This window comes from Eutrigla gurnardus, assembly GCF_963514095.1.
Source record: "Eutrigla gurnardus genome assembly, chromosome: 14".
Taxonomy (NCBI): domain Eukaryota; kingdom Metazoa; phylum Chordata; class Actinopteri; order Perciformes; family Triglidae; genus Eutrigla; species Eutrigla gurnardus.
In genome coordinates this window covers 25,404,866-25,428,723 of record NC_139937.1, presented here as the reverse complement: position 1 = coordinate 25,428,723, position 23,858 = coordinate 25,404,866, and the positions used below count along the sequence as shown (strand labels likewise).

At 45.7% G+C, this 23,858-nt stretch overlaps 1 protein-coding gene across 1 annotated transcript; it reads left to right on the top strand.

Moving 5' to 3' along the window:
* Nucleotides 1-5,442: 5,442 nt before the first annotated feature.
* pou3f1 (POU class 3 homeobox 1) lies at nt 5,443-6,978 on the top strand. The gene has a single exon (XM_084026871.1). It carries the CDS (start codon nt 5,508-5,510, stop codon nt 6,633-6,635), a length of 1,128 nt encoding a protein of 375 aa, XP_083882997.1. The 5' UTR covers nt 5,443-5,507; the 3' UTR covers nt 6,636-6,978.
* The last annotated feature ends 16,880 nt before the right edge of the window (nt 6,979-23,858 follow it).

The following is a 23,858-nucleotide window of genomic DNA, read 5'->3' as shown; positions in this document are numbered from 1 at the left end:
AAACCAACTTGATTCCCCGTTTCATTGTGCTGTGGCACAAACATGCATTCAAGCAAAGAAGGTGATACTGTCAGTCCATTAACTCAGGTAAAATGACCAAAATCATACTTTAAAAAAACAAAACGTGAATCCATTCATCGTCAGAATATCAGGACTTTTTTTTAGTTTTTTGCTAAATGAAAATATGTTTTGGGGTTTAGACACATGCTTTTAAATCTTTAATTAATGCGACATTAAGGGACAGCGTGTTGTTTACATGCTGTAAGTGATTCTCTCTCTCTGTCTCACACACACACACACACACACACACACACACACACACACACACACACACACACACACACACACACACACTCATAAGCCATGCTTGTTAAACCCTCAAATAGAAAGCTAGAGATGCTGTAATGGACCTCGCAGAGTCGTGAACAGCAGACCTTCCGTATCAGGCGACAACACGTGTGAGACACGTCGACTCTGCCGAGTCCCGACGGGGTCGTGACCTTCGAGTTGGCCAGTCACTCGGCCTCGCAGGATCTGTCAGGAGAGAGAGAGGGAGAGAGGGTCAGAAGATCATCATCATCATAAGGAGAAGAGGAGAGCGTGGGACTTGTAGTCGGCATTGATAACGTCAATCCTGCACTGATTTAACCGTTACCTTAAAAAATGCAGCATCAGCACTGAGACGCCCAAAAACTTCTCGGGCTGGAATGGGGTTTGCCGACCCCCTTCGCTTCCCCGTGTATTGATAATGTAACCTCGTTGTCGAAATCCAACGAGATTGTCCAAAAGCAAAAACCTCCACAATACAACAACGGAATAAGGTGAAGAAATAATGACAGATAGTCCTCGGAGATGAATAACGGGAGAGAGGGATATGGAGTTAGGGCCTCAAATGTATGCCAGTGCATGCGTCAACCGACCCCCTCCTCCCCCCTCCACCTCCCCCCCACCCTCCTCCTCCTGGCCAGGAGCTGTTTACCTCTCTATCAGCGGTGCTCTCTAAAAGCAGGGACCCATCCATATTCACCGGCCTCAAATTCCTCTGCTTATCTCCCCCCCAACCCTTGAAAAAGCTCCCCGTGTTCCCCTCTGCACATACATACATACATAAACACGTCTTTATGGAGGCAAGAGGCAAACTCGCTGGGCCAGGAGGGGGTCGGGGATAAGAATCACCTTGAATTCAAAGCAGAGGATTGTGGGTCCTCGGCGGGCGGACGGACAGGCAGCCACACAGGCGAAGGCGTCACACACCAACCACGAGGCAGGTGGAGGGAGGCTTTAGGGGATGTGTGCACCGGGGGCCTTCGGCAATGCGGGGGATTTGTAGTAGTGAGGCGTGATGCTTATGAAATTGGGTGTTGTGAGATGATATGCGTCATTAGGCGGTACGTGCACGCACACGGGGGTTATGTTCCTGCACGTGCACGAGAGCACATCTTCACCCTGACTCGTTTCCGATGCAGACGTTTAGATGTTGAGGCTCTGAACGACTGATTTTTGTTGTTAATTTGCGGTAAAGTGACTCCCAAAACCTGCCCTGACACAATAAATCTCTGTTTTGACCACTTGAGAAGTTATTGAGGAATGTAATTGGATTAGCAGCTATATTCCCATCATGGAGATTTCCATGAAGTGGACGGATCACTTGTGTTGGTGGCTGCTTTGAACGCGGGGAGCAGGAGAGCGGCTGATAGGAGTTGACAGTATAAGTGAGGGCTCAAAGAGTGCTTGAGCAGAAAGCAGAGACACATGGAGGGGGGGGGCGGACCCCCATTCCTCTGCAAGCTGCGTTGTTTGGGGATTGAAGTTGGGAACGCTCTCCACTACTAATTGCGCGCTGGTGCCATTCATGAATATTCATTCTGGTGTTCAGACCCCGCCTAATTAGCCGAGAGATGGAGGAAGAAACTCGCACCTTTTACCAGAAGAAAAGCGTTTCCCCTCGTCGCGTCCTCGGGGGGATGCTGGCGGAACAGCCCGAGTTCATTAGCCAAAAAAAAAAGAAAGTTACCTGAAAAGCACGGGACGATTTGGGCTTCAAAATGGATGGCAAACAGGTTTTTTTTTCATTGCATATTTAGTGCCTATTACGCATGTCTATCAAAAAAAATAAAATAAAAAAATAAAGCTGGAAACGAAATACAATTATGTGATTGAGTGCGTTGGTGGGTATTCTTCTCGTCGCTGTGGTTGAATTTAAAATGTGAACACAGCCCGTGGCAGGTCGGAACGCTCCCCCAGGAATTAAGGAAGACTCCTATTTAACATCTAATATGAGGCCGAGGCCGTTTAAAAAGTCTGCTGTATTATTTCATATACCTGTGTTGGCTAAAACTCCATCTTAAACTTTATTTCGAAATTATGCGTTTGCATATTAATAAGGAGTAAAATAACCTGCGTTAAAACCTTTACTTTTTCCCTTTTAAAAACACATAATTCTGAATTATTTCCAATTGTTTTTGGAACAAAACACGACGTGATTTTTTTCTGCTTCATGCCGAGTATTTAAGTCTTTGTCACGGGTGAGTTTAGTGCGATGTATTTGTATTTCTGTATATTATTCTGCAGGCCTCTACTATACTGAGTGACAGAAAGTTGTTTAATTGAAGGGTCGCCGGGTTCTATTGGTTGAGGTGTGTCCTCACAATAACTGCTGCATATTAAGTAGACTGGGGAAGAGATTAACACGTGACTGACTGGAGGGGAAAAAGGCCCTTCATGCTAATAAATAAATAAATTACAGTAGAAATACAGGAGTTAAACATAATAATAAAGGAAGCAAATCTCATCCTTAACGTGTCATGTTCACTGTAGGAGTCTTTGGTTTTATTTTAGTTTCTGCACGTTCACTTAATGTCACAGCGCCACAGGACCCAGACCCCTGAGAAAGTGGAGAATAAACCCGAGGATTGTGTTTAGGGAGGGTGCCGATACAAAGAGGAGACTTATTTCTGGTCAAAGGGTCACCCAACTTCCTCCACTCGTCCCTGCGGTTCATACTTTCCTTTTTTTCCAATCCATCATATCGTGTTCATTTCCAGTCGCTTTTCCTGTACGGCCCCGTCATTCACCACTAAGTCCTGTGTGATCCCTTTCATCGAGCGCACCATGGAAACTAGTGCGTCCCGGCAAAAATGCACCTCCGCGCACACAAGGCCATATTCTTTAGAAACAGGGCCAGAGCATCTGGATGTTTCTCTTTTTTCCAGCAGCTCCCCTCGCTGGCATGGCAAAGCACAAGCCTGGGCTCTGTGTGGCAGAAACCAGCGCTTTTTATAGACTGGGAGACAAGAATGAGTGAATGGCGAACGCATCTTCATTAACGGTGGAGCTGCGTGGAGCCGCGGGGACGCGCAGCCCGGGCTCTCCCAGGACTCACCCCGCGTTTCTGTGCATCAGTCTATTTATTCACAGGTTTGTTTTTTATTACGATGACAGTCCATCAACTATTAATTACAATTAGTTTACTATATATTGGTTTAAAGCTTTTATAGTTCAATCAAGCGCGTGTTAAAATTACGCAGCAAATTATTCTCATGGAATAAGAATAATGTTATTAAAATGAAACGTCACGAACTCCACCAATAAAAAAGGCTCCTCGCGCTGTAAACGTCCTCATTTATCTTTAAAAATCTGACTTTGTCACTAATAAATAAAAAAATGACACGTGAGATAACGCGCTTCGCTCATCTCAAATAAATATATAAAGGATGGCTGGACAAAAACCACGCCTTTCAAGAGATGATGACGAGCACCTGTGACCCCGACAACATTTTCCACACACACACACACACACGCTCACGCGCACACACACGCGCGCGCTACATTGTTAACGCCAGAGTATCCAGCAAGGACGCGGTCACAGCAGAAAGCAACTTACCTTTTGCGTCATGTAGTCCGGATTCAAAACGTCCTGCAACTCAGACAGGGAACAGTCGCGCGGGGAAAGATGACAAGAAGCAAACAGAGATAAAAAAGGAAAACATTGCTTTCAGGTAAATGATTAAATTGGGACTGTTGCGCCTGGAAAGCCCTTCCAAAAAGCTCCTGTTTTAGAAGGAGGGGAACATGCGCCTGATTGCAGAGTTTTAGGCGAATGGAACGGGAGAGATGTAAGATTTGTTTAAAGCCCCGCATTTCCATTTAAGAACGTGATTGTGTTTGCAAAGATCCCTTTCAATCTTCGCATCTCCCCCCTCCTCACCCCCTCCCCCCTCTCTCTCTCTCTACCCCTCAGCGTCTCTGAGGCTGCTTTGCAATTCATAGAATTGGTAATTTGCTATTGGGACAAAACGTGAAGGGAAAAATAATCAGATCAACCGGGAGAGGTAGTGAGGAAGGAAGGAGCCAGGAGGAAGAAACACAAGGTTTCTCTCTCCAAGTTGCTGCTTAGTAAAATGCTCCGAGAGGTAAACGATATAAAAAAAATAAAACAAATACAAATATATAGCCTGTTTTATTCTCTTGAATCGGTTGAGTCTGATTTCCAGGGAACAGCAGCTTGGCAGCGAGGAGACAATGTCATCTAAAATGAAATTAGACAGTGTTTTATGATACATTATGGATAATCACCAGATAACGTGCTGCGTTCCGGATTTCAAAATAAGATACTGAATGACGTGAATACATTGTGTCTAATATCTGTCACCTGCACTGTATGTGCGCGAGCGCGTGTGCGCGCGGAAGGGGGGTGATAGAGAGAGAGAGAGAGAGAGAGAGAGAGTTGGCCTATCCCGACTAAGTGGGTGGTGATGATGAGATCATACAACATTGGAAATTACCGAGACAATACAAATAAATGACATACGCGGAGGCTTCTTGAAATGGAGCAAACGCTCCCAAATTTGTCACACATTTGCAGCTCCGTGCGCGGGCGTCACGTGCACGCGCGCCTCGTCGCGTGGGAGGCTGCTGGAGCTGGAGCTGGAGCATCGCGCCTTATAATCTGTTTAAAATGAGGAGCGCTATAATCATCAGTGACCTATTATAAAGGTGCACGGGTGCGTGTTTGTAAGTGCATGTGTATGTTGGAGGGAGGGAGGGAGGGAGGGAGGAAGGGGGAGGGAGGGCAGCCCTTCAAGAAGATCTCCGTACTCCCCCACGTGGTTATTTGCAAAACAACCGATCTCGACGCGGGGAAACCTAATCAAACCGCCGCCGTTCACCTTCTTTGGGAGGAAAAGCAAAATAAATGTCACGGATCGACGGGAGGCGCGTCTCCCGGATCAGATGAGTGCTGTTAAAAACTCGAAGAGACATTTAATAAAAAGAACATATGTTTTTGGAGAACATGCGTAAGAGCGGGAGCCCGATCCAGCAGCATGCTCTGAACCCGTGCGCCTATTGAACGCGTCCCCAGTGGGCTCGGATCGGAGAGGAGCCAATACACGCGGAAGGGAGGCGTGTCCTCGCTCTTCCACAAGACCTCCCAGAGCAGGTTGTTGCGTTCCGGCTCTAAAGCCTGGAGACCTCCGAAGTGCTCGTCAGTTTTCGAAGTAGGAGCCATGGCGACAACAGCTCAGTATATTCCGAGGAATAACTCCTTGCCGTCCAACCCGCTCATGCATCCGGATTCGGATAGGATGCACCAGGGGACGACCTACAGAGAGGTGCAGAAAATGATGCACCACGAGTACTTGCAAGGGCTCGCGGCGACCAACACGGGACACCCGATGAGCCTGACGCACCACCAGTGGCTGCCCACCTCCAACACCGACTGGTCCAGCGGCACCCACATCGGACAGCAGGAGCACAAAGCCAGCGTGCAGGCGACCCGGGAGGACCTGAGCAGCGGCTTCCACCACAGATCTCACCTGGTGCACCAGCAGACGCAGAGCAGCCACCATGGCTCGTGGGCGCCCACCACGACGCACCACTTGTCCCCGCTGTCCCCGGCATCCAACGGCCACCAGTCCCTGGTCTACTCGCAGCCCGGATACACAAACCTCAACGCGATGCTGAGTCCCCAGCCCGGCTCCTTGCACCACGGCATGCGGGACCCGCTCCACGACGAGTCGGGCAGCCACGACAACCAGATGGAGTCGCCCCAGCAGGCGTTCAGCCACCACCAGGACCACTCGGACGAGGACGCGCCCAGCTCCGACGACCTGGAGCAGTTCGCCAAGCAGTTCAAGCAGCGGCGGATCAAACTGGGCTTTACGCAGGCGGACGTGGGCTTGGCCTTGGGCACCCTGTACGGAAACGTCTTTTCTCAGACCACCATCTGCAGGTTTGAGGCGCTGCAGCTCAGCTTCAAGAACATGTGCAAACTTAAGCCGCTGCTAAACAAGTGGCTGGAGGAGACAGACTCGAACACGGGCAGTCCCACCAATTTGGACAAGATTGCGGCGCAGGGCAGGAAACGAAAGAAGAGGACCTCCATCGAAGTGGGGGTGAAAGGAGCGCTGGAGAACCATTTCTTAAAATGCCCAAAGCCGTCTGCTCACGAAATCAGCAGTTTGGCCAACACGCTGCAGTTGGAAAAAGAGGTTGTCCGCGTTTGGTTTTGCAACAGAAGACAGAAAGAGAAAAGAATGACACCCATTGGGGTCCCGCACCCGAACATGGAGGACGTATATTCCCAAGCAGACACCCCTCCTCTACACCGCACACTACAGAGTCCTGTACAGTGACTGCTTTCATGAACACGCCGAGAGAAAAAGGGAAAGGGACTTATGGAGTTTACAGTATTTAAGTTTGGCTTTTGTTTTTTTTCCTGACAGAAAAAAAAGAGACGTGGAAAAAAAAAAAGTTGAACATATGAGTGTTGCCCTTTAGTATTCGGAGATGTCCAACAAATAGATGGAGAGGAAGAAAAAAACCAGAAAAAAGACAAAAAACAGATTTACTATTACTGATTCCGTGCGCATTTAAAGTGAAACAAAGATCTTTATTTACCAAAATTATATGGAGGAGAAGGCATATGACGTAAATTTGATATCCCATGGCTGTTTCTAATGGGGGAGGAATGAAATGTGGCATCTCCTCCTGGTGCACCATGAACGCACCACGACGATGATCAACACTGGAGATGAATAGCTCACACTGAATGGACATTTTTGCTTTTTCAGGCTAAAACTGATTAACCAGATTTCTGAATATGACTGTATACTTTCTTTGTTATTATTATTATTATAATTATTATTATTGAGTGTGATGTTTTGCTTTGAAATACGTTCACTTCAGTGTCTCTTTCTGCAGACTGTCTATGATTTGGTTGCATTATTTGCTCTACTGGTATGACCAGAGCAGCCTCTGGTTTTACTGGTCTCCTCAGTGGGAGTTGATGGTGGAGAAGTGATGGGAATTATGGCGCCCGAAACTCACAATTAAGGCCAGACGCATTTCGGGAGTTTTTAAAAAAAAAGTTTAATGCAACAGGACGTTTAAGTCCTGACTGCATGCCTTAAATAATATTTAATGCTTTTTGCAGCTGACCACGTCGAAATCTTCAAACAGCAACAGACGCTAAAAAAAATCTTTCATTTGGGTGATTGCTTTCAAATTATTTGTTTTCTTTGCATTGAGCACTTATTTTTCGTTTATTATTATTATTGCAATTTTTTATTTGTGAAATAAAATCGCGAGTGGGGCTGCTGTCCATATAAACCCAGTAAATCCCACGTTTACAGGTTCCTGCTGTCAGCTCACACTGTCACTGCCTGATAATCTGTATCCAACATTTCCAGAGAGATTGGTCAAACACGAAAAGTAATAATAACTCAGGTAACTTCAGTGCCCCGTGTCGGAATATCACGCCTGTACATTATTATTATTATTATTTCTCTTCCTCTGTGTTTTCTTTTTTAATTTTATTTTTATTTTTATAAATGTTTGAATCTGGTTACAACTCCACCGTTTTCCTTTGTCCCATAAATCCACTGTATTATATTAAAACGCTGGATTCGGAGAAGAGAAAATAATAATTCCTGAAGGGGAAGCGATGAAGGGACTTTACTTTGAGATATATTTATTTGTTTCCTGACCTGAAAGGAAATCTGAAAATCTCGTTGTGTCATTTCTCAATGTTGGACCAGAAGCCTAAAGCTATTCAACACAGATGAGGGAAAACAATTTTTTTTTCAAGAAAAAATAATAATAGTAAAAAAAAAAAAAAAAAAAAGATTTTAGAGAAAATGTTGCCAGGATTATTTCCGATATGTAAATATGTCCAATATGTAAACTTGTATTTGTCCTGAGATATTGTTTTGTTTTTGTTTCTTTCCGGGCAGTTTTGTACACTTACTAATTCCAAGAAGATATTTTAATATGATTTCATTTATGAATCTGACCATTTATATATATATATTTATTTCTTAAACGTGTTTGGAGCTTCTTCTTTCATTTTAATGGTTACGTTGCAGTGGATTCCAGTATGTTTCTCTTTTTTTGTTCACTTGGTTGTACGTTGATTGCTAAATGTAGACTGCGAAGTCACATTTCTATTTATGTTATAGTAATATTTTATTACTTACATAAAACATATATACAAGAAATGGTCTTTTGTCTTCATTAAGATCCCCCCCCCCCCCCCCCCCCCCCCCCTGTTGTTGTTGTTGTTGTTGTTGTTTGTGTTTGTTGTGACGAACCAGACAAACGTGATGATGAAGTTGAAGCTGCTGCTGGAAACGTCGTTATGTAACCGCGTGTCCATCAGCAGCTACATGGATACACAACAGTATTTTATTTTATTTACCTCAGGCGTTTCTCTGCTACAAGTTCACACGCTCTCTGACGTTGTTCACATATTTGTGTAATAATCGCAGTATTAAATTGTGCAATATCAATACGGACGTATTTGTCTTTTTCATTGAGTGGCTGTTGTTTTTATTATTATTATTATTATTATTATTATTATTATTATTATTATTATTATTTTTCTCATTAGGCGCCAAAGAGCGTTGGAGCCTGTTTATGATATAAACCACCAATTGTGTCACATTTTCAGCTTTTAAAAGGGCGAATGTGACGCTGTTTGATGTGAGACGGAGTCGCCTTCAGGCGGAAGTCAGAGTCTTTCTAAAGATGAGACAGAAAACACGCAAAAAACGAATTAAATAGGCAGGCCTTAAAGTTTAATACGACTAAAGACAGGCCGGCGTTCACAGGCAGCGGCTTTAAATAAATATTCCATTCCGTTAAATCATATATTAGACGCAGCCTTAAAGTTAGGCCCTATATAATGACGGAGCACAGCGGCGGCGCGCATTGTTCCACATTTACATGATCCACACATTAGACCGGGTAGTTGGGCCCCTCGGACTGATCCCAGCCAGCCGGAGGCTTTTAAACACATTTCTGGGTTTTATTAATACTTTTTTATTTATTTCCACAATCAGCTGCAAAACAATCCGCGAAGTTCACACTTCTCCAGTCTGTTAAAGCAGCTCTACATTTAGACTTTTTCATTGTATTCATCCGAGGCGAGTTCTTTCTAATTGTTTTATTATGTGAAAGTGTGTGTGTGGCGTTCAGGCTCTAAAGGAAACCTCAGGTTCGATCTTGCACACATCTCTTAACACCCGATCACGAACGTTTCCCTTCATTTGTTTGCGTGATTTCGTTTGAAAAGGTGGATTACGGTAAATCCCTGCAGCCTTGGAAACACAACACGCAGATACAGAGTGGAGAATTTACGATATTCTTTTTATTTTATGAAAAGTGAAAACAAAAAGTGTCTTTGCACATGAGGCGGTCAAACTGGGGGAGAGAGGCCAACGTTAGGGAGCGAAGCATTGTCAGAGAACAGCGTGTCGCAGGCGCCCCCCGCTGGTGCAACCTGGGCACTGCACCATCGAAGCCATTAGGCTACCTCAAAGTTTCACAGAGCAATGACCAAAAACAATATAACGATAAAAAATAATACAATCACGTTGTGATTTCACCTCTACAGGTAACTCCTGCTCAGTTAGCCTCTGTGTTCTCCACCTTTTCACTGAGACTACGTTGTGTTTTCTTATCTCATCCGTGGTTTCCTGCCTCCTCAGTTGATCTCCTTGATGGTTCTTCCATCTTTTCTGCATGAACATGTGTTTTGTGATTTGTGATATGGAGCGATACAGATAAAATGTAATTTAATAATGTCAGTGCAGGTGCACGAGTAAGCCTCGCCCCGTTAACTCGTCTCCAGCAGAGAAGCATCGGGTCCCATGTTTTAGTTTTCAAATCAAACCTCCCAGTCGCTCCCAGTCAGACCAGTAGTGACCAGTAGAAGCGGCTTGTTTGAGGTAGATGGGGGAAACAGAAGGAGCCCACAGTTGACCAGACAAGAGAGATCGCGGTGACTGGTGCCAACTGTTATTATTTGATGATATGCAATTTTCATTCTGTGCCGTATGGAGGGACACAACCTCCATTATGCCGATAAATCAATAATACATGAGCAGACCTCATCAGAAAAACAGCAAAACCCACCTATTTGACCCACGTATCGCCACAGTTCACCCTCTCCTCCTCTTCCTCCTCTCCCCCGGCTCAGTCAGCCTACACCGAGTGGGCCCTCGGCAGCACTCGCGGAGGAGCTCCAGCCTCGGCGGTGCCTCGCCAAACACGATGCCTCCTTCACCAGGGAAGTATCGTCACACACAGGAGATGTGGATTAGTGATGATTAGCAGGGATTATGGCTGGTTAATGGTGGGAAAATACATTAGGAACCATCGGCTCGGGGAGGGGGAGGGGATTTTCACTCACGCTAGCGGATTTGCATTGATCCACAGCAAATGAATGAGGATTAGCAGCATCAAGCTATCTGCCAACAGATAAATAACATTAAGCGCATTATACGCCAACGCCTGTTATTAATGACATTACAAACACCACTACAATGCTGGCAATTATGGAAATAATGGGAGCGGCTGAATAATTTACTTGGTTGGGATTCCAGATCATCCTCGTGTACGGAGACGAGCGGCGATGCTGGGGAGCCGCCTGCAGTTTTTGGGTACCACTTTCTAATAAGGCGTGATACTCTTAATGGTTTTATTAATGTTCGATAAATAATGCACGCCTGCTTTATAGATTAGTAATAAGACATTTGTAGGAACAAGTTCTCTGTTGCCGGGCGGTGGAATGACCCCTGGGTCGGTGTATGATCCCGTCCGACAGCACTTGTATTTTGCTTTTTCCAATTCCATGATGAAGACCCCCTTCAGTGGATAAGTCGAGCCCCTTATGGAAACGAGAAATGAACCAAAAGCCATCCTTATTGGATTATTGCAGTGAAATAAGTCTTTATAATGATTAACTCACTTCCATGCAAGTCCACAACCTGGCAACACAAAAACTATCATCATATAACTGATCCATTAAGTATCAATACAATATGTAGTACCCATTAATCCATATAAAAAGTATACCTTATTAGAAAGTGCTTACTAGCTTGATGCGACAGATGGCAAGAAAAAGGAAAAGCACATGAGAAAAAATGCGTTGCCTTCATAAGTCGTAGCAGGTTCAACATCCACTTAACTCCCTTAATAGATGCATCCTTTTTATTTTACGGCAGGTAATGTTAAAGTTCTGTTGGATCAATACTGAGGTACGCTGATTAAATTGCATAGCGGGAGCATCTCTGCATAGCCCCGATACTCTGCAGGTAACATCCCTTCATCCAACCAACACCTTTAACCCGACAGGTGAGACAGCCTTTCTTACTCTCTATTACTACCTCTTCCTCCAAGCCCAGTTCTCTCTCATCTTTCTACCGTTTATGTAATAAATACTCCACTCCCACAGTGAGTGGCAGAGGAAGGAAGGGAGGGGGGGGGGGGGACTGGAAAAAGAACAGAATAATGCATTTTTTTCATCAAAAATTCCCTCTCTTCCTTTACCTCAAGGTTTCCTCCTCTGAGCCACTTGAAAGATGGGCAACAATGTGGCCACACAGTGAACACCTAGTTACCATATGAAACACTCCAGCAGTGAACTGGAGGAGACGGAGACGGGAGAGGAGAAGTCTTGTGTTATTTATGATACTGGGCCTTGTAGCTATATGGGTTCCCCCTTCATGTCGACTCCAAGGTATGGCCCCCATATTGCGAAAGGGGGTTTAAGTGCAGCTCTACCCGCTCCTCTGCATCCCTTTGCTCCTCACTCGGAGGTTTTGAAGAAGAGAAGTAGCCCATCTTCCTCTTTCATGGCTTTGAGGGACATTTTATATCGCCTCAGGTGTCTGTCAGTGTGACTAACAGTTCTGAGAGTGGAGAACTAATATCTCAGGAACTTGCCTGCAGGCAGCAGCACATAGATGTTACCGTCGGTGGCACACAATGAGAAGAAAGTCACACTTAAGAGGCATTCAGCCGCAGCAATTACGACAGCTTCAGTGAGCGGGTCGGTATTAAACAATGGCTTTGACAACCTTAACAGGTGATAAGAGCGTAGTTGGAAAGGCAAGATAAATGTAATCATCTGTGAATCTGCCTTCCTTTTTGTAGGATGTCTGACAAAAGGTTGCCAGTAGCCCAAGGGAACATATTTGGGATAACACTCTAACCCAACAAAGCAGAAATAATAATGTGATACACTTAAAGAATATGTTTTTGTAGTTCACGGCGCAGCAGACCTTTTAAACTACAGCACAAGGTTGCAGAGTTAATTGTTGCCCCTAAAAGGAGGCGCCATTCCCGTGTTAAAGGTCGTGTCCCCTCTTCACCTTCAAGTTTGACTTTTGTCGACTGTAGTGAAGGCATTGTGGGGCCTCTTGACGGCGGTGACAAGGTTCACTGCAGAGAGTAAAAGAAAAGGTAAGACCTTGCAGTGGAGAGACACGCTGATAGACAATAGGAAGGTCATCTAATTCTAGAGCAGGCTGCGATTGCCTTCCTTCATCACGAATATTCAAAAAGGAAGAAAAAAACCCAACACTCAGAGCTATTCAGAGTTCACAAATGTATAGCTGAAGGATCTTCTCTGCAAACGCCGAGCAGCTCTATTGTTTCTTTAAGAAGACAATCCTGGAAAGGATAGCGAAGGACGATCTAAGCCGAGGTAGTTCAGGCTCAGCCCTGGAATCCAGACTCACACAGTCCTCTCTGCTAGTCCTTTACCCACGACTGATACCTGCGTGTCACGCATGGGCAGAATATTGTATAATTGGGAGCCGGACATGAAACACATCATAAAGATGATCCCACTGCCCTCTGCGGTCGGCTCTGCCCGCCGATGCCGAGTTCAAAGGACGAAGATCGGTGGGGCAAACGAGCGCCGAAACAACAACAAAGATAAGGCTGATGGAAATAAATAAGGATGGAGGCGAGAGGAGAGGGGGGAATATAAGGCAAGTAAAGAGGCTAGACAGCACCGAGATGAAATGGAGACCTGCCACTGTGCTCAAGGACACCGCCATGTAATTAGAAATGTACACAGATGATTTGGATGCAGCGATATGATTAGGCAATCCCCAGTCTTAGGCCTAATCAGCTCACTTCTGAGAGATACTCCAAGATTACAGCTGGTGTGTGTGTGTTCGTGTGTGTGTGTGTGTGTGTGTGGTAGAAGTAGGGGGGTGTTACTCACCAGGCATCTACAGTAATCATCTATCAGCCATCGATTGTGGAGATATTTTATACGTTTAATACCATTTGTTCACACGCCCCTGTAGTTTGTATGAGAAAGGTTTTTCTTGTTTCCTTTAAGGCAAAGGTTTTACAAAAGCTGCCTCCTTATCTCTGTTCTCTACTGATACCAACAAGTATCAGGGAGCTGCAACCTCCGATTATGCAGACCAAGTATGGATGTTTCCTAGAACCCACGCCGTTTTTGGACCCTCGTTTTGGTGAAGCATGTAAGATTTCAAAAACAGGATTAGTGATCATTTCAGCTCTGAATGTGCTCGTACTGACGCTGCATTGATGCAATTTTTGTTTCTCCTGAAACTTTTACGCTTTTACTGCCAGGACCCCCCTTTTTAAATGAGATTAAAAATCTAAATCTGATTATCTTGGCTACATAATGGTCAAATATGAAATGAAAAAACAAACAAACACACAGGCAGGATGTGTTTATGATGAGAATTAGGGCCACCGTTGCTGGAAGAGGGAGCTCTGACTGTATGCACCGCATGTATTATGAAGCCATGCTGCTGAGCCAGTGTCAAAGACTTGCAATGATGAAAACATGCGGTGAATGAGAAGAATATTCTACTGTAAAGTATAGAAACAGAGTGGCATGTAGGGTGAGATTAAGGGCAGAATGAAAAGAGAGTAAGAGTTGGCAGGATCCCGATCAAACATTCCTCCCAGTTAGTGAGTAATACTATACGTGATTTGAAGTAGGGTTCTTCCAATCCTACTCTGTTCTACTCCGAGTCGCTTTCAGGTCAAACTTCAAACCGGTCTTTTGAAAGCACTGTATTTAGAGGTCAGCCGGAGAAGAATTGAGCGAACAGACCTAAAACCCAACACATATGTGCCCCGGAGCTGGAGGCCGGGACATGCACAAAAGAGGCGATGGTCTACAAAGACCCGAGTAATGAGCGAAGGCCAATTAAAAAGAGCTGCTCCCTCCTCCTCCTCCTCATCTACCAAGCCTCCTCGCTCTATCCGTCCTTCTGTCTCTCCTCCTCCAGTGGCTTGTTATTGATCACCTTTAACCCCGTCTCTCAGTGGTGTCAAAACTACCATTTAGGCTCTTCCCTGGGGCTGAGCGTGTGTCGATCGCGCCCTGCCCCATAAATCATTACTGGGCGAGGGCTCTGGAGGGTCTGGCTTGCCTGAAGAGCAGAGGGGAGGCCTGACTTTTAGACACATTTCGGCAGAGCCCAACCCCGTGCCCCCCAGGGGTCAAGGGTCATCGACGGTCCCATGGATTAGCACCCAGACACCCTCGGCTTCTCCAGCCAGCCCACCTCTGTCCCCCCACGGGGCCCTGTGGCGGCACCCCTTTGATTTTTAAATAAGACGAAAGGTCAGCCGGCGCCCTGACCCGTCTTCGCCGTGATCTCCCTCCCCGTACGTGACGCTTCCTCTTTATTCATGATGGAGTCTAATTTTTAATTTTTAAACGGAACGAAGGACGAGCAAAGTTTGAGGTAAAGGGAAGGAAACGGTCGAGAGAGTTTGTCAGCGGCAGGAATGAGCGGAGCGACGGGAGGCTATTGTTGTCACTGTCTATCTGTTTGGCTATCTGTGTTGGCCTCATACAAACTGTCCTTTACCTCCTCCTGGGCTGGTGGCGCCTCATCGCCTCAGTACACGGCTGCGTATTGGCCAGATGCTGCATCCGCCCACAAGCCCCCTCCTCTCCACCCCCCCACGATGCCTTACGCCCCACGTAGAGGCAAATAAACAATTCCCTCCAATCTCTTTGCTTCTGATCGGCCTCTCTGGGTCTGGGTGTCCACCTGCTGCTCTCCCTGCAGTGGTCAGACCGGTTCGGTTTCCCTCCTCCGTCACAGTCGAGGGGCCCGGGGATGAAGGGATGATGGGTGGAGGTGACAGGCCCTTTTGTTGGGGGTAAAGACTCATGACCCGTGGGTAGGCAGGCAAAGGAAGAGTCTTCCATTATCCTCAAATCCTGACTCATCATATCCTGTTGGATGATGTCCCCTTTTCACACGAGACGTCTACTTAACCTAAAGCAGATATTGTATTTTTACTGCAGTACATCCACTTGGCAATTATAGAAAATAACCTCACAGTGACGAATAAAATAAGTAGTATTTCTACCGGCTTTTATTTAAGTAAAGACTCTAAATATTTAATAGCTTCCACATTTGACTGGAGGATCCCTCTCACACCAATCAGCCTGGTTACTTGCATATACAGATGAAAGGTGCACCATTGAGGGGGTGGGGGAGGAGGGTGGTGCTGAAGCGGAGCAGAGGGTATGGATTTGGTGCCCTTTGTTGGTACGGGGGTTCCCATGTGCCTCTCCACCCACTCCAGCCCACTCACCTCTCCCCCGCGGGACAACTCTAGCAGGGGGTGCAGGCGTGGGACAGGACGCTCCGCCACCGAGGGGATTAATTGGTGTGGCACCTCTTTGGGTGCACATGGCCAAAGCAATTAAATAGTGGCCCGAGGCCTTCAGTTTGCCATTACTAAACCAGTGACAAAGCAGCAAATTGGGCCTTTCTCTCCATACTTGATGCCCACATATGAGTGCATATGCTTGGAGAGATGAAACAAATTGTGCAGAAGTTGTTTTATGAGGTGTGAATATTGGGGAAGGGACTACTAGCATCAGTGATGTGCAGGCGAATGACAGATATTTTACAGATACACTGGTAATATTTGTGTTGTACATCCCTGTGTGTTTCTGCATGGACATTTGAATGCAGAGTATGAGCCGGGTCTGGTGGCTTTCTTTTCTCTCCCACTGTCTCTCCCACTCCCTGCAGCCGTCAATTAGTGAGCCTGGGTGTGCGAAGGCCTTGTGCTCTTTCACATGAGCCTTTGTTGCTGCTGCCTCCCTCCCCTCTCTCTCTCCCCCGTGTTTGAAGATTGAGAAACAGAAGACAGGAAGGCAGGTTACTGTAGCTCCGCTCTGGGTGTTGGTTGCTGTCTGCCTCGGACTGAAGCAGCAGACCACGGTGTCCGCAGAGCCAGCAAACACAGGAGGGGGTAAATACAGGCCTGGGCCATGCGAAGCCAACCTCCGTCAGAAAAGGATGGCGGTGTCAGATACATCGTCACCTCTGCCAGTGCAGAAACGGCCCCTGAGAGGTGCATATACAGTGGATGCATATAGTGTGGTGTTTGTAGGAGGAGGAGGAAGACGATGTGCTGAGAGAAAGGCTTGAAGGCAGGGAAGGGGAGGAAGAAGAGAGATGAAGGGAAAGAGGAGATTTTTTTTGGTAATAATGTAAAGCTCATTCATCTGTGAGATGTAATAATCAAATTTAACTGTTTTAATGCATAGACATGTTGGAGATTTAGCAGTTCACCGGTTGTAAGTAGAGGAAAAAGCAGAGCCAGAAAAACACCATTCCATACAAATGTGAAGCTGTTTTTATCTGTTAGCTGTCAATGTCAAAACTAAGAGCAATTCCATGTGCTGTATTGAATAACTGACAACTCCATTCAGACATTCAAGTGGTTTAGCTAGTAGTGATTGTTCTATTTAATACAATTTAGCCTAGAAAGAAGCACTGAATAAGCTTTGGAGTGCAGACAACCTTTGTCTAACAAGGGCCGGACGTGTTCACCCCCCCCAGGTCTCCAGACACTCGGCTGGGGGAGGCGTGAAGAAGAAGGGGGCCAGACCGCTCGCCATCCATCACACCCATCTGACCCGCAGTGCTGAAAAGACCACGGTTATCACTCACGCCTGCATCGACGTTTACCCTCACACACACACACACACTGAAGCACACATATGGCCGATCTAAAACGCCGTTGCAGTCGCTCCGAAATGTGCCGTCACCTCTTGTCCTTCCCTCCATTGAACTCTCATCACCATCCATCAACCTCATCATTCACAAAAATGCCAACACGCTCAGCGGATGACTCGGAACCAATAAGGCCATGAGAAATATCAGGTGACCAACAGGGACGGATCACGTGACCCGCCGATAGGAAACAGTTATTTCCTGGTGATCTGGACTGTTGGGTTCCTTTGTGTCAGATCTGAGATGGGCGTCACAATAGCTGGTATTGTCCCCGCTGCCTCTCAGCTTTATTACATATGTATGTGTTGATTGCTGCACAACAACAACAATGCTAGTGCATGGCATTAAGCGGGTACAATAACAGTGATGCTTGGCGCTCCTACTCAGCGCTGGCTGTTTATCCAACAAACCTCTGTGTTTACGCCCAATGGTGTGAAATACCAGCAGGAGAGCCAGCTTGGGAAGATCATGAATGGGAACTTTATAGAATAAGGAGGCATATTGCATTGATTTGTAACTCCACAAGCTAACATATCAGGGGATGGTTGACCGATGGCCTTTATTGTTGGATGTAGCATGAAAATATGCAGAGAAGTCATCCCAATCATTTTAGTTCTGAACACCACGCTTTGTATGGGAACCCCGATGAGATCCATACTGTGTGGATGTGTGAAATTGATACAGAGTTCAGTGGCACAATGGACACGTATGAGAGAACCCCATAGGCTCAAAGGTCACCTGGCCCACCCACGTCACTGTGGGGTAAACCAGCCCGTGTTGGAATGCCGGGGGGGGGGGGGGGGGGGACGCCGGGGTTTGTCACCCGCTCAACCCCGCCAGCATCGTGACACACCCGAGCGGGCCAAGCAATGTGCCACCCCCGCTGGCACCCTGTGGTATCAGAGACCTCCCCACCCTTGGGTCTCCATTCACACAAACCCACACATGGGCGTACGCAGACAACAGCCATCTCTGATGCCCTTCTGATTCTCTCTGTTGGCATTTAGCTGCACAAGTTTGAGTGTGTGTGCATAGACTTGTATGTGTGTGTTTGTTTCGGCGGGACAGTGTGCTGCAGGGTGGGGTTGGGGGTTGGGGGTTGGGGTTGGGGGGGGGAGGGCTGAGATGACAGGAGTTGTGGTGCAGATGTCTCCAAAGCCAGCGGAGCCTCATGAATGGCGACTGTTGTGATGGTGACGGGGAAAGGCGTTGGAGGCCTGGCCTACGCACTCCCGTCATCTGAATGGCTGGAATTCAACAAGCTCATGCGTGCAGACTGGACACAATGTGTCCTCTATGACTCTCTCTCTCTCTCTCTCCCTGCTTTGCCTTTGAGTCTTCCCCTCTCTGTAAATGTAGCTATCATTATCATTGTGTTGACGGTTTCATCGTGGCGCTAATATTTCATCTTACCTTTCCAGGATCTATATATATATATTTATATATTTATACTAAAAAAACATAAAAGCCAATTGATCAAATGAAGCAAATTATTCTCCGAGGAGGATTGAAGCACATTCTCCTCAAACAAAGGAACAGAGATGGATAGGAAGTCACGGGGTAATTGATTTGAAGTGGAAATGTTATGATTGATCTATTGATTTGCTGTCTGGTTGCTCCGGCCCCTTTTTAACAGCAGACATACGGCTTCAGTCGGGGACCGTGAAGCACACACACACACACACACACACACACACACACACACACACACACACCATCTATTTACCGATGCACCAGGACTATGAGACAAAGGAGAGACGAGCTCTACAAGCTCCGTCCTATTAAACATCTGTTCATCCAATCTAAGACGTCGATGCTTCGTCAAAACACTCACATCTTATAATTTAGTGTCACATATCCTCATTTTTCAGATGGAATGATACCGACAGACTGATATTCAACTGACAAAAGGGGGAACTGAGTGTGCTGGAGACACATTTTTCAGAAGAGAAACTCTTCTGGTGCTGGAGATTTTCTTTACACTGTCAACATCAGACAGAAACCACAGAAGACTCTCCAGCATGTCTTCCTCAGAGCTGCCAGTGTTTATCAGTCTGGAGTGTGTGTTTGCAAACCGGCTTAGCTATGAGCTAAACCAACCAACACATGTGTGAGATGACACTGAGCCATATGACATGATGGAACATATTACCACTATATTATCACAGTACCGACATGAGATATTACACATTGTTAAGTTCTGCTTGATGCATCACCTTCCAGAGCTTCCATCTCCTACTTTTATTCGTGACAGTGAAGTGGACAGATCACAGTAAAGTCCTTTATCCTGACTTAACAAACACACACACACACACACACACACACAGACACACACAGACAGTAAAAGTCTGACTTGTCCCAAGAGAGACTAAGACAAGGGTTGTTGTTGAAGCAGGAAGGGGAGGTTGTTCCCGAGCTGCCAGGGCGTGGGCATCCAGGCACAGATTAGCCACAGGGAAACATTATCTCTCTGGGCCAGTTTACGAGACCCAGTCTGGCCCGGCTCGGCACAGTTTGGTCATCTAGGTACTTGATGTTCTGAGTGGCTCTTGTCTCCCGTAAGAACAAAGTGCTGGCTTGTTGGAAACCCAGAGTTTGAGTCCCTGCCCCCCCCTCGCCCCCCCAGACCGACTGCGAGGCTGCTGGAGTTCAAGACTGGCCACGTGTTGGCCATTACACTCCCACAATGACCTTGTTGAGCTCAACATTTAGAGGCCCATAAAAACATTATTGTCCAACTCCTGGGATCATTTGTCCACTACCACAAAGATTCAAAATGTTAACCCCTCGGGGGTTTGCGGGGGCACATTTTTCAGATTCTGCCCCTTCTCTCTCTCTCTGCCCAGCCGCCCTCCCGGTACCACATTGCACCCACGCTGACGCACTTCCCAGGGTGCCGCGGGGCTCGTCTACACTAGCACATTCACATACGAGGAGGGTCAAAAAGCTGCCCCATAAAATAGCCATTTTGTGTTTTGTACTCCATAGAACGAAACCAACAGTAATATCCATTCCCTCCCGCGTACATCACCATTTCAGCTGCTTTTTTTTATTTTATTGTCTTTTGCCTGCTAATGTTCCTGTTTGTCATCTGTCCATCCGCCCGTCGGTCCGTCCTCCCCTTTCAGATGCATAACTATAACAGCTAAAAGTCCCTAATGGTCATTTAGTCTCTAAATATGTCCGTTTCACATGGGCTGGTGCGTGTACCTGCTGAGTGAATGGGCAAGGTCGTGCCAGCCTATTAGCCATATTAAAAACCAACCCATTATGGTAATTGGGGAGGTCTAATGCATGTACAGGTTGCTTAGCGCCCATGTATTAGCTCTGATAGATGACTGGGTGATTAGCATTGAAAGGTACATTGTCGTGCAGCGCTGCCGCTCGCCCCCCGTGCTCGCCGTCCTCTGATCCCGCCTCTCAACGTGGCGACCTCTACTGTGGACACTTAGGTCAGTTATGCACGTCCCCGACCAAATGTTTGCTGCTGGGAACCAGAGTGACCGCTATGGACAAGGACGTTCCTTATTCACTGTGACAATGACAAAGAAATGCAACTTCTTTTTTGGTGCAGATTTCCATTTGGCCAGCAGGACATGAGTGTGGTTAGAAATCAGGGAGGCAGATGTTTCATCCTCGTTACCTGACAGAAACGGACTTCAGCTGCACACGAAGTGTAGGAATGGTACATCCTGGTCTTTATTATGATACACTCTTATTTCATTGTTATTGAGAGTGTAAAGATTTGATGAATCGATGCATCGAAGTCCTACTGATTCAACTAAATCCATCTGCTAAAATAACAAAATAGAATGAATCGTTTCGGCTTCACCAATAATCAATATAAATGCGTTAAATCTTATTATGATTCATGTTTTAAGACTTTTAAGACGCTCTCTCCCCTTCCAGCATGTAGTCTATTGAAAAATGTTCAAAATAACTGAGCAATGTTTAATTACATTTTTGTATTCAGCATAAAATATTATGCAGGACTACTTTTTTATAGAATAAATATGTTTAATAAGTAATTCTGTGGGCTGTTTATTTCTTCACCTTTCAGAAGAATATGATAGTCTCACTCACGTTATTGCATGTTTATTTCATGGATATAGAATTTTGGTTAAAAGTTACTGAATCTAATCGTTCCAAAAAAAAGAATTGTCCTTGAATCGAATCGCCAACTACATTAATCGTTAATCGAATCGCTGTGAAGCCAAAGATTCACACCCTTATTGTTATTAATGCAAATATTTCAGAATTCCAGAAGTAGTGCAGGGCGGGGCGGAGGCAGCGAGAACCCATCGTCATACTGATGAGAGTGTTATTACTAGGTTTTTTTAAATTCCAGAAACCCATGAGGGTAAGCTTTGCCTTGAGGATCCAGACCACATTTCATGAAACTGTACCATCTGTCCTGAACCACGGCACCCATCCCGGTCCTCGTGGTATCCCCGACGCTCCCATCGCGGCCCTGACTCTCTCAGGGAAGGAAGCACATTCTCCTTTCATCCCCACTTAGAGGACAAACATCAGTCCCATCACGCCGCCCATCCATATTCATGAGCCGCTTATAAATATCTGATAGCAGGCCTCGCTACAGCTGTTTAGCTGGGAGAGCAACGTAAAGCGTACACACACACATTCTGACCGGACATGCATGCACACTTCCTCACTTAAATTGTACGTATTGTTCTGCTTCACACACATGCGTACCCCGGCCGGGAGCCGGATCTCGGCCCCGGATCTCCCGGCGGTTCTACCTGCCTGGCCCCCCCGATAGCATCGGCTCGCTGCAGAGCTCGCCGGCTTTAATTAAAGCGTAAGTGTGACTCCAAAATGAGAGAGGAATCCTTAAGTGGCGTATTTACCTTCCCTCTGACAGGACTCATGCTTATCAGCGAGGCGAGAGTAAACTAGAGACAGGGACTTCTCAAAGGCCTGAGTAATCGCTCGGGCCCTCCGCCTCAATTACGTGCACACACACACACTTCCTGAACCTCACCATGGTTTCATGCATATGGAATACAAATGCTTCCCATTGGTTCTCATCAAGTTCAGGAATATTGAATGATCTAAAGAAACATACAGGAAGTACAAAGAGTTGATTTGTAACACCTCATTAAAACAAAACAATATTTATGTTCCATCTCTTGGCTGTATGCGATTCAAGCTCATTATTCTTCTATTCATTCCAAACAAACACTTCTTTTTTTTCTGCTGCTGGAACATTTCACTTCCTGTGTGCCGGAACATTCTTCTCTGGAAAGATGTAATTGACAGCATGCAGGTGTTTAGAGCAGGAAGGGAGAAACCATCCACCTGGAATCAGATGGATCACTAATGTGCTACATGGAGTAGCAGGAAAGCAAAGCAAAAGAATATGTCATTAAAAATTAGGGGTGAGTATTGGCAAGAACTTTGTTCACGATACGATACGTATCACGATACTTTGGTCACGATACGATACGTATCACGATACTTTGGTCACGATACGATACATATCACGATACTTTGGTCACGATACGATACGTATCACGATACTTTGGTCACGATACGATACGTATCACGATATTGCGATATAAATAAAGATGAAAACACAAGTACCTGTATATGTACATCAGATGATATTGATCAGAGGACAAATTGAGTCAAAACTATTTCATTCAAAACAGCCTCTCCATTTTATTAATTCCCATGAAATTCACTGGAATAAATATTGAAAATAAAATGAAAAAGGATAAAGTACTGCATTCAAAACGTCTAAACATGAATCTTTTTTTTAAATCGATCTTTGGAGTTGAAAAATCGATATTGTATTGGGCGGCAAAGTATCGTGATATATTGCCGTATCGATATTTTTACCCACCCCTATTAAAAATGTTCAGGTGTAACTTAACCCCGAGGTCAGCCTGCTCATTTTCATTACCCATTGAAGCATTAGCATGCAAACATGGTGGAATTAGCAAGCTAACATTAGCCTAGCCTATTAGCCTACTAGCCAGCTGCTAAACGAGGAAGAACGTAGCAAAGTAAAGCACATTAATCAAACACGGATTCTCTGATTGTATTGGATGCTCAAAGGTTCATTTCCAGACAGAAAGTGGAGAACAGGCTTGTGCTACTCTGTGGTTACGGGAAAAAATGAAATGGCAGACGCTGTGGGGGGGGGGGGGGGTCTGAAGGACGATAATATTCAGAATCTCTCAGAATTGGCCTCGCAAGATTAGGACGGATGTTCAGCCAAATATTTGACTCTCTACAACTAAATGTCTACTTAATCACTGTGTTCATGTAGTCTCTAACCTTGTCTGCTGTTTGGTGCTGAGAAAGTAAAAATATCTGGAAACTAATGAGAGCGGCAGAGTACAACCAAAACAAGTTGCTAAAACGCTCACTGTTTGCTTCTTTGAGCTTCATTCACTCCATCCATTGCTAATGCACAACATATTGATTGGAGTGGTTTTAAGTCCCACATGTTCTATTTTACCGTTTGCTTTATTTTTAATCTTTAATGCTATAGATGAA

Excerpts from the sequence above, each read along its gene's own strand:
- pou3f1 (XM_084026871.1), top strand. The coding sequence starts at position 5,508 with ATGGCGACAACAGCTCAGTATATTCCGAGGAATAACTCCTTGCCGTCC.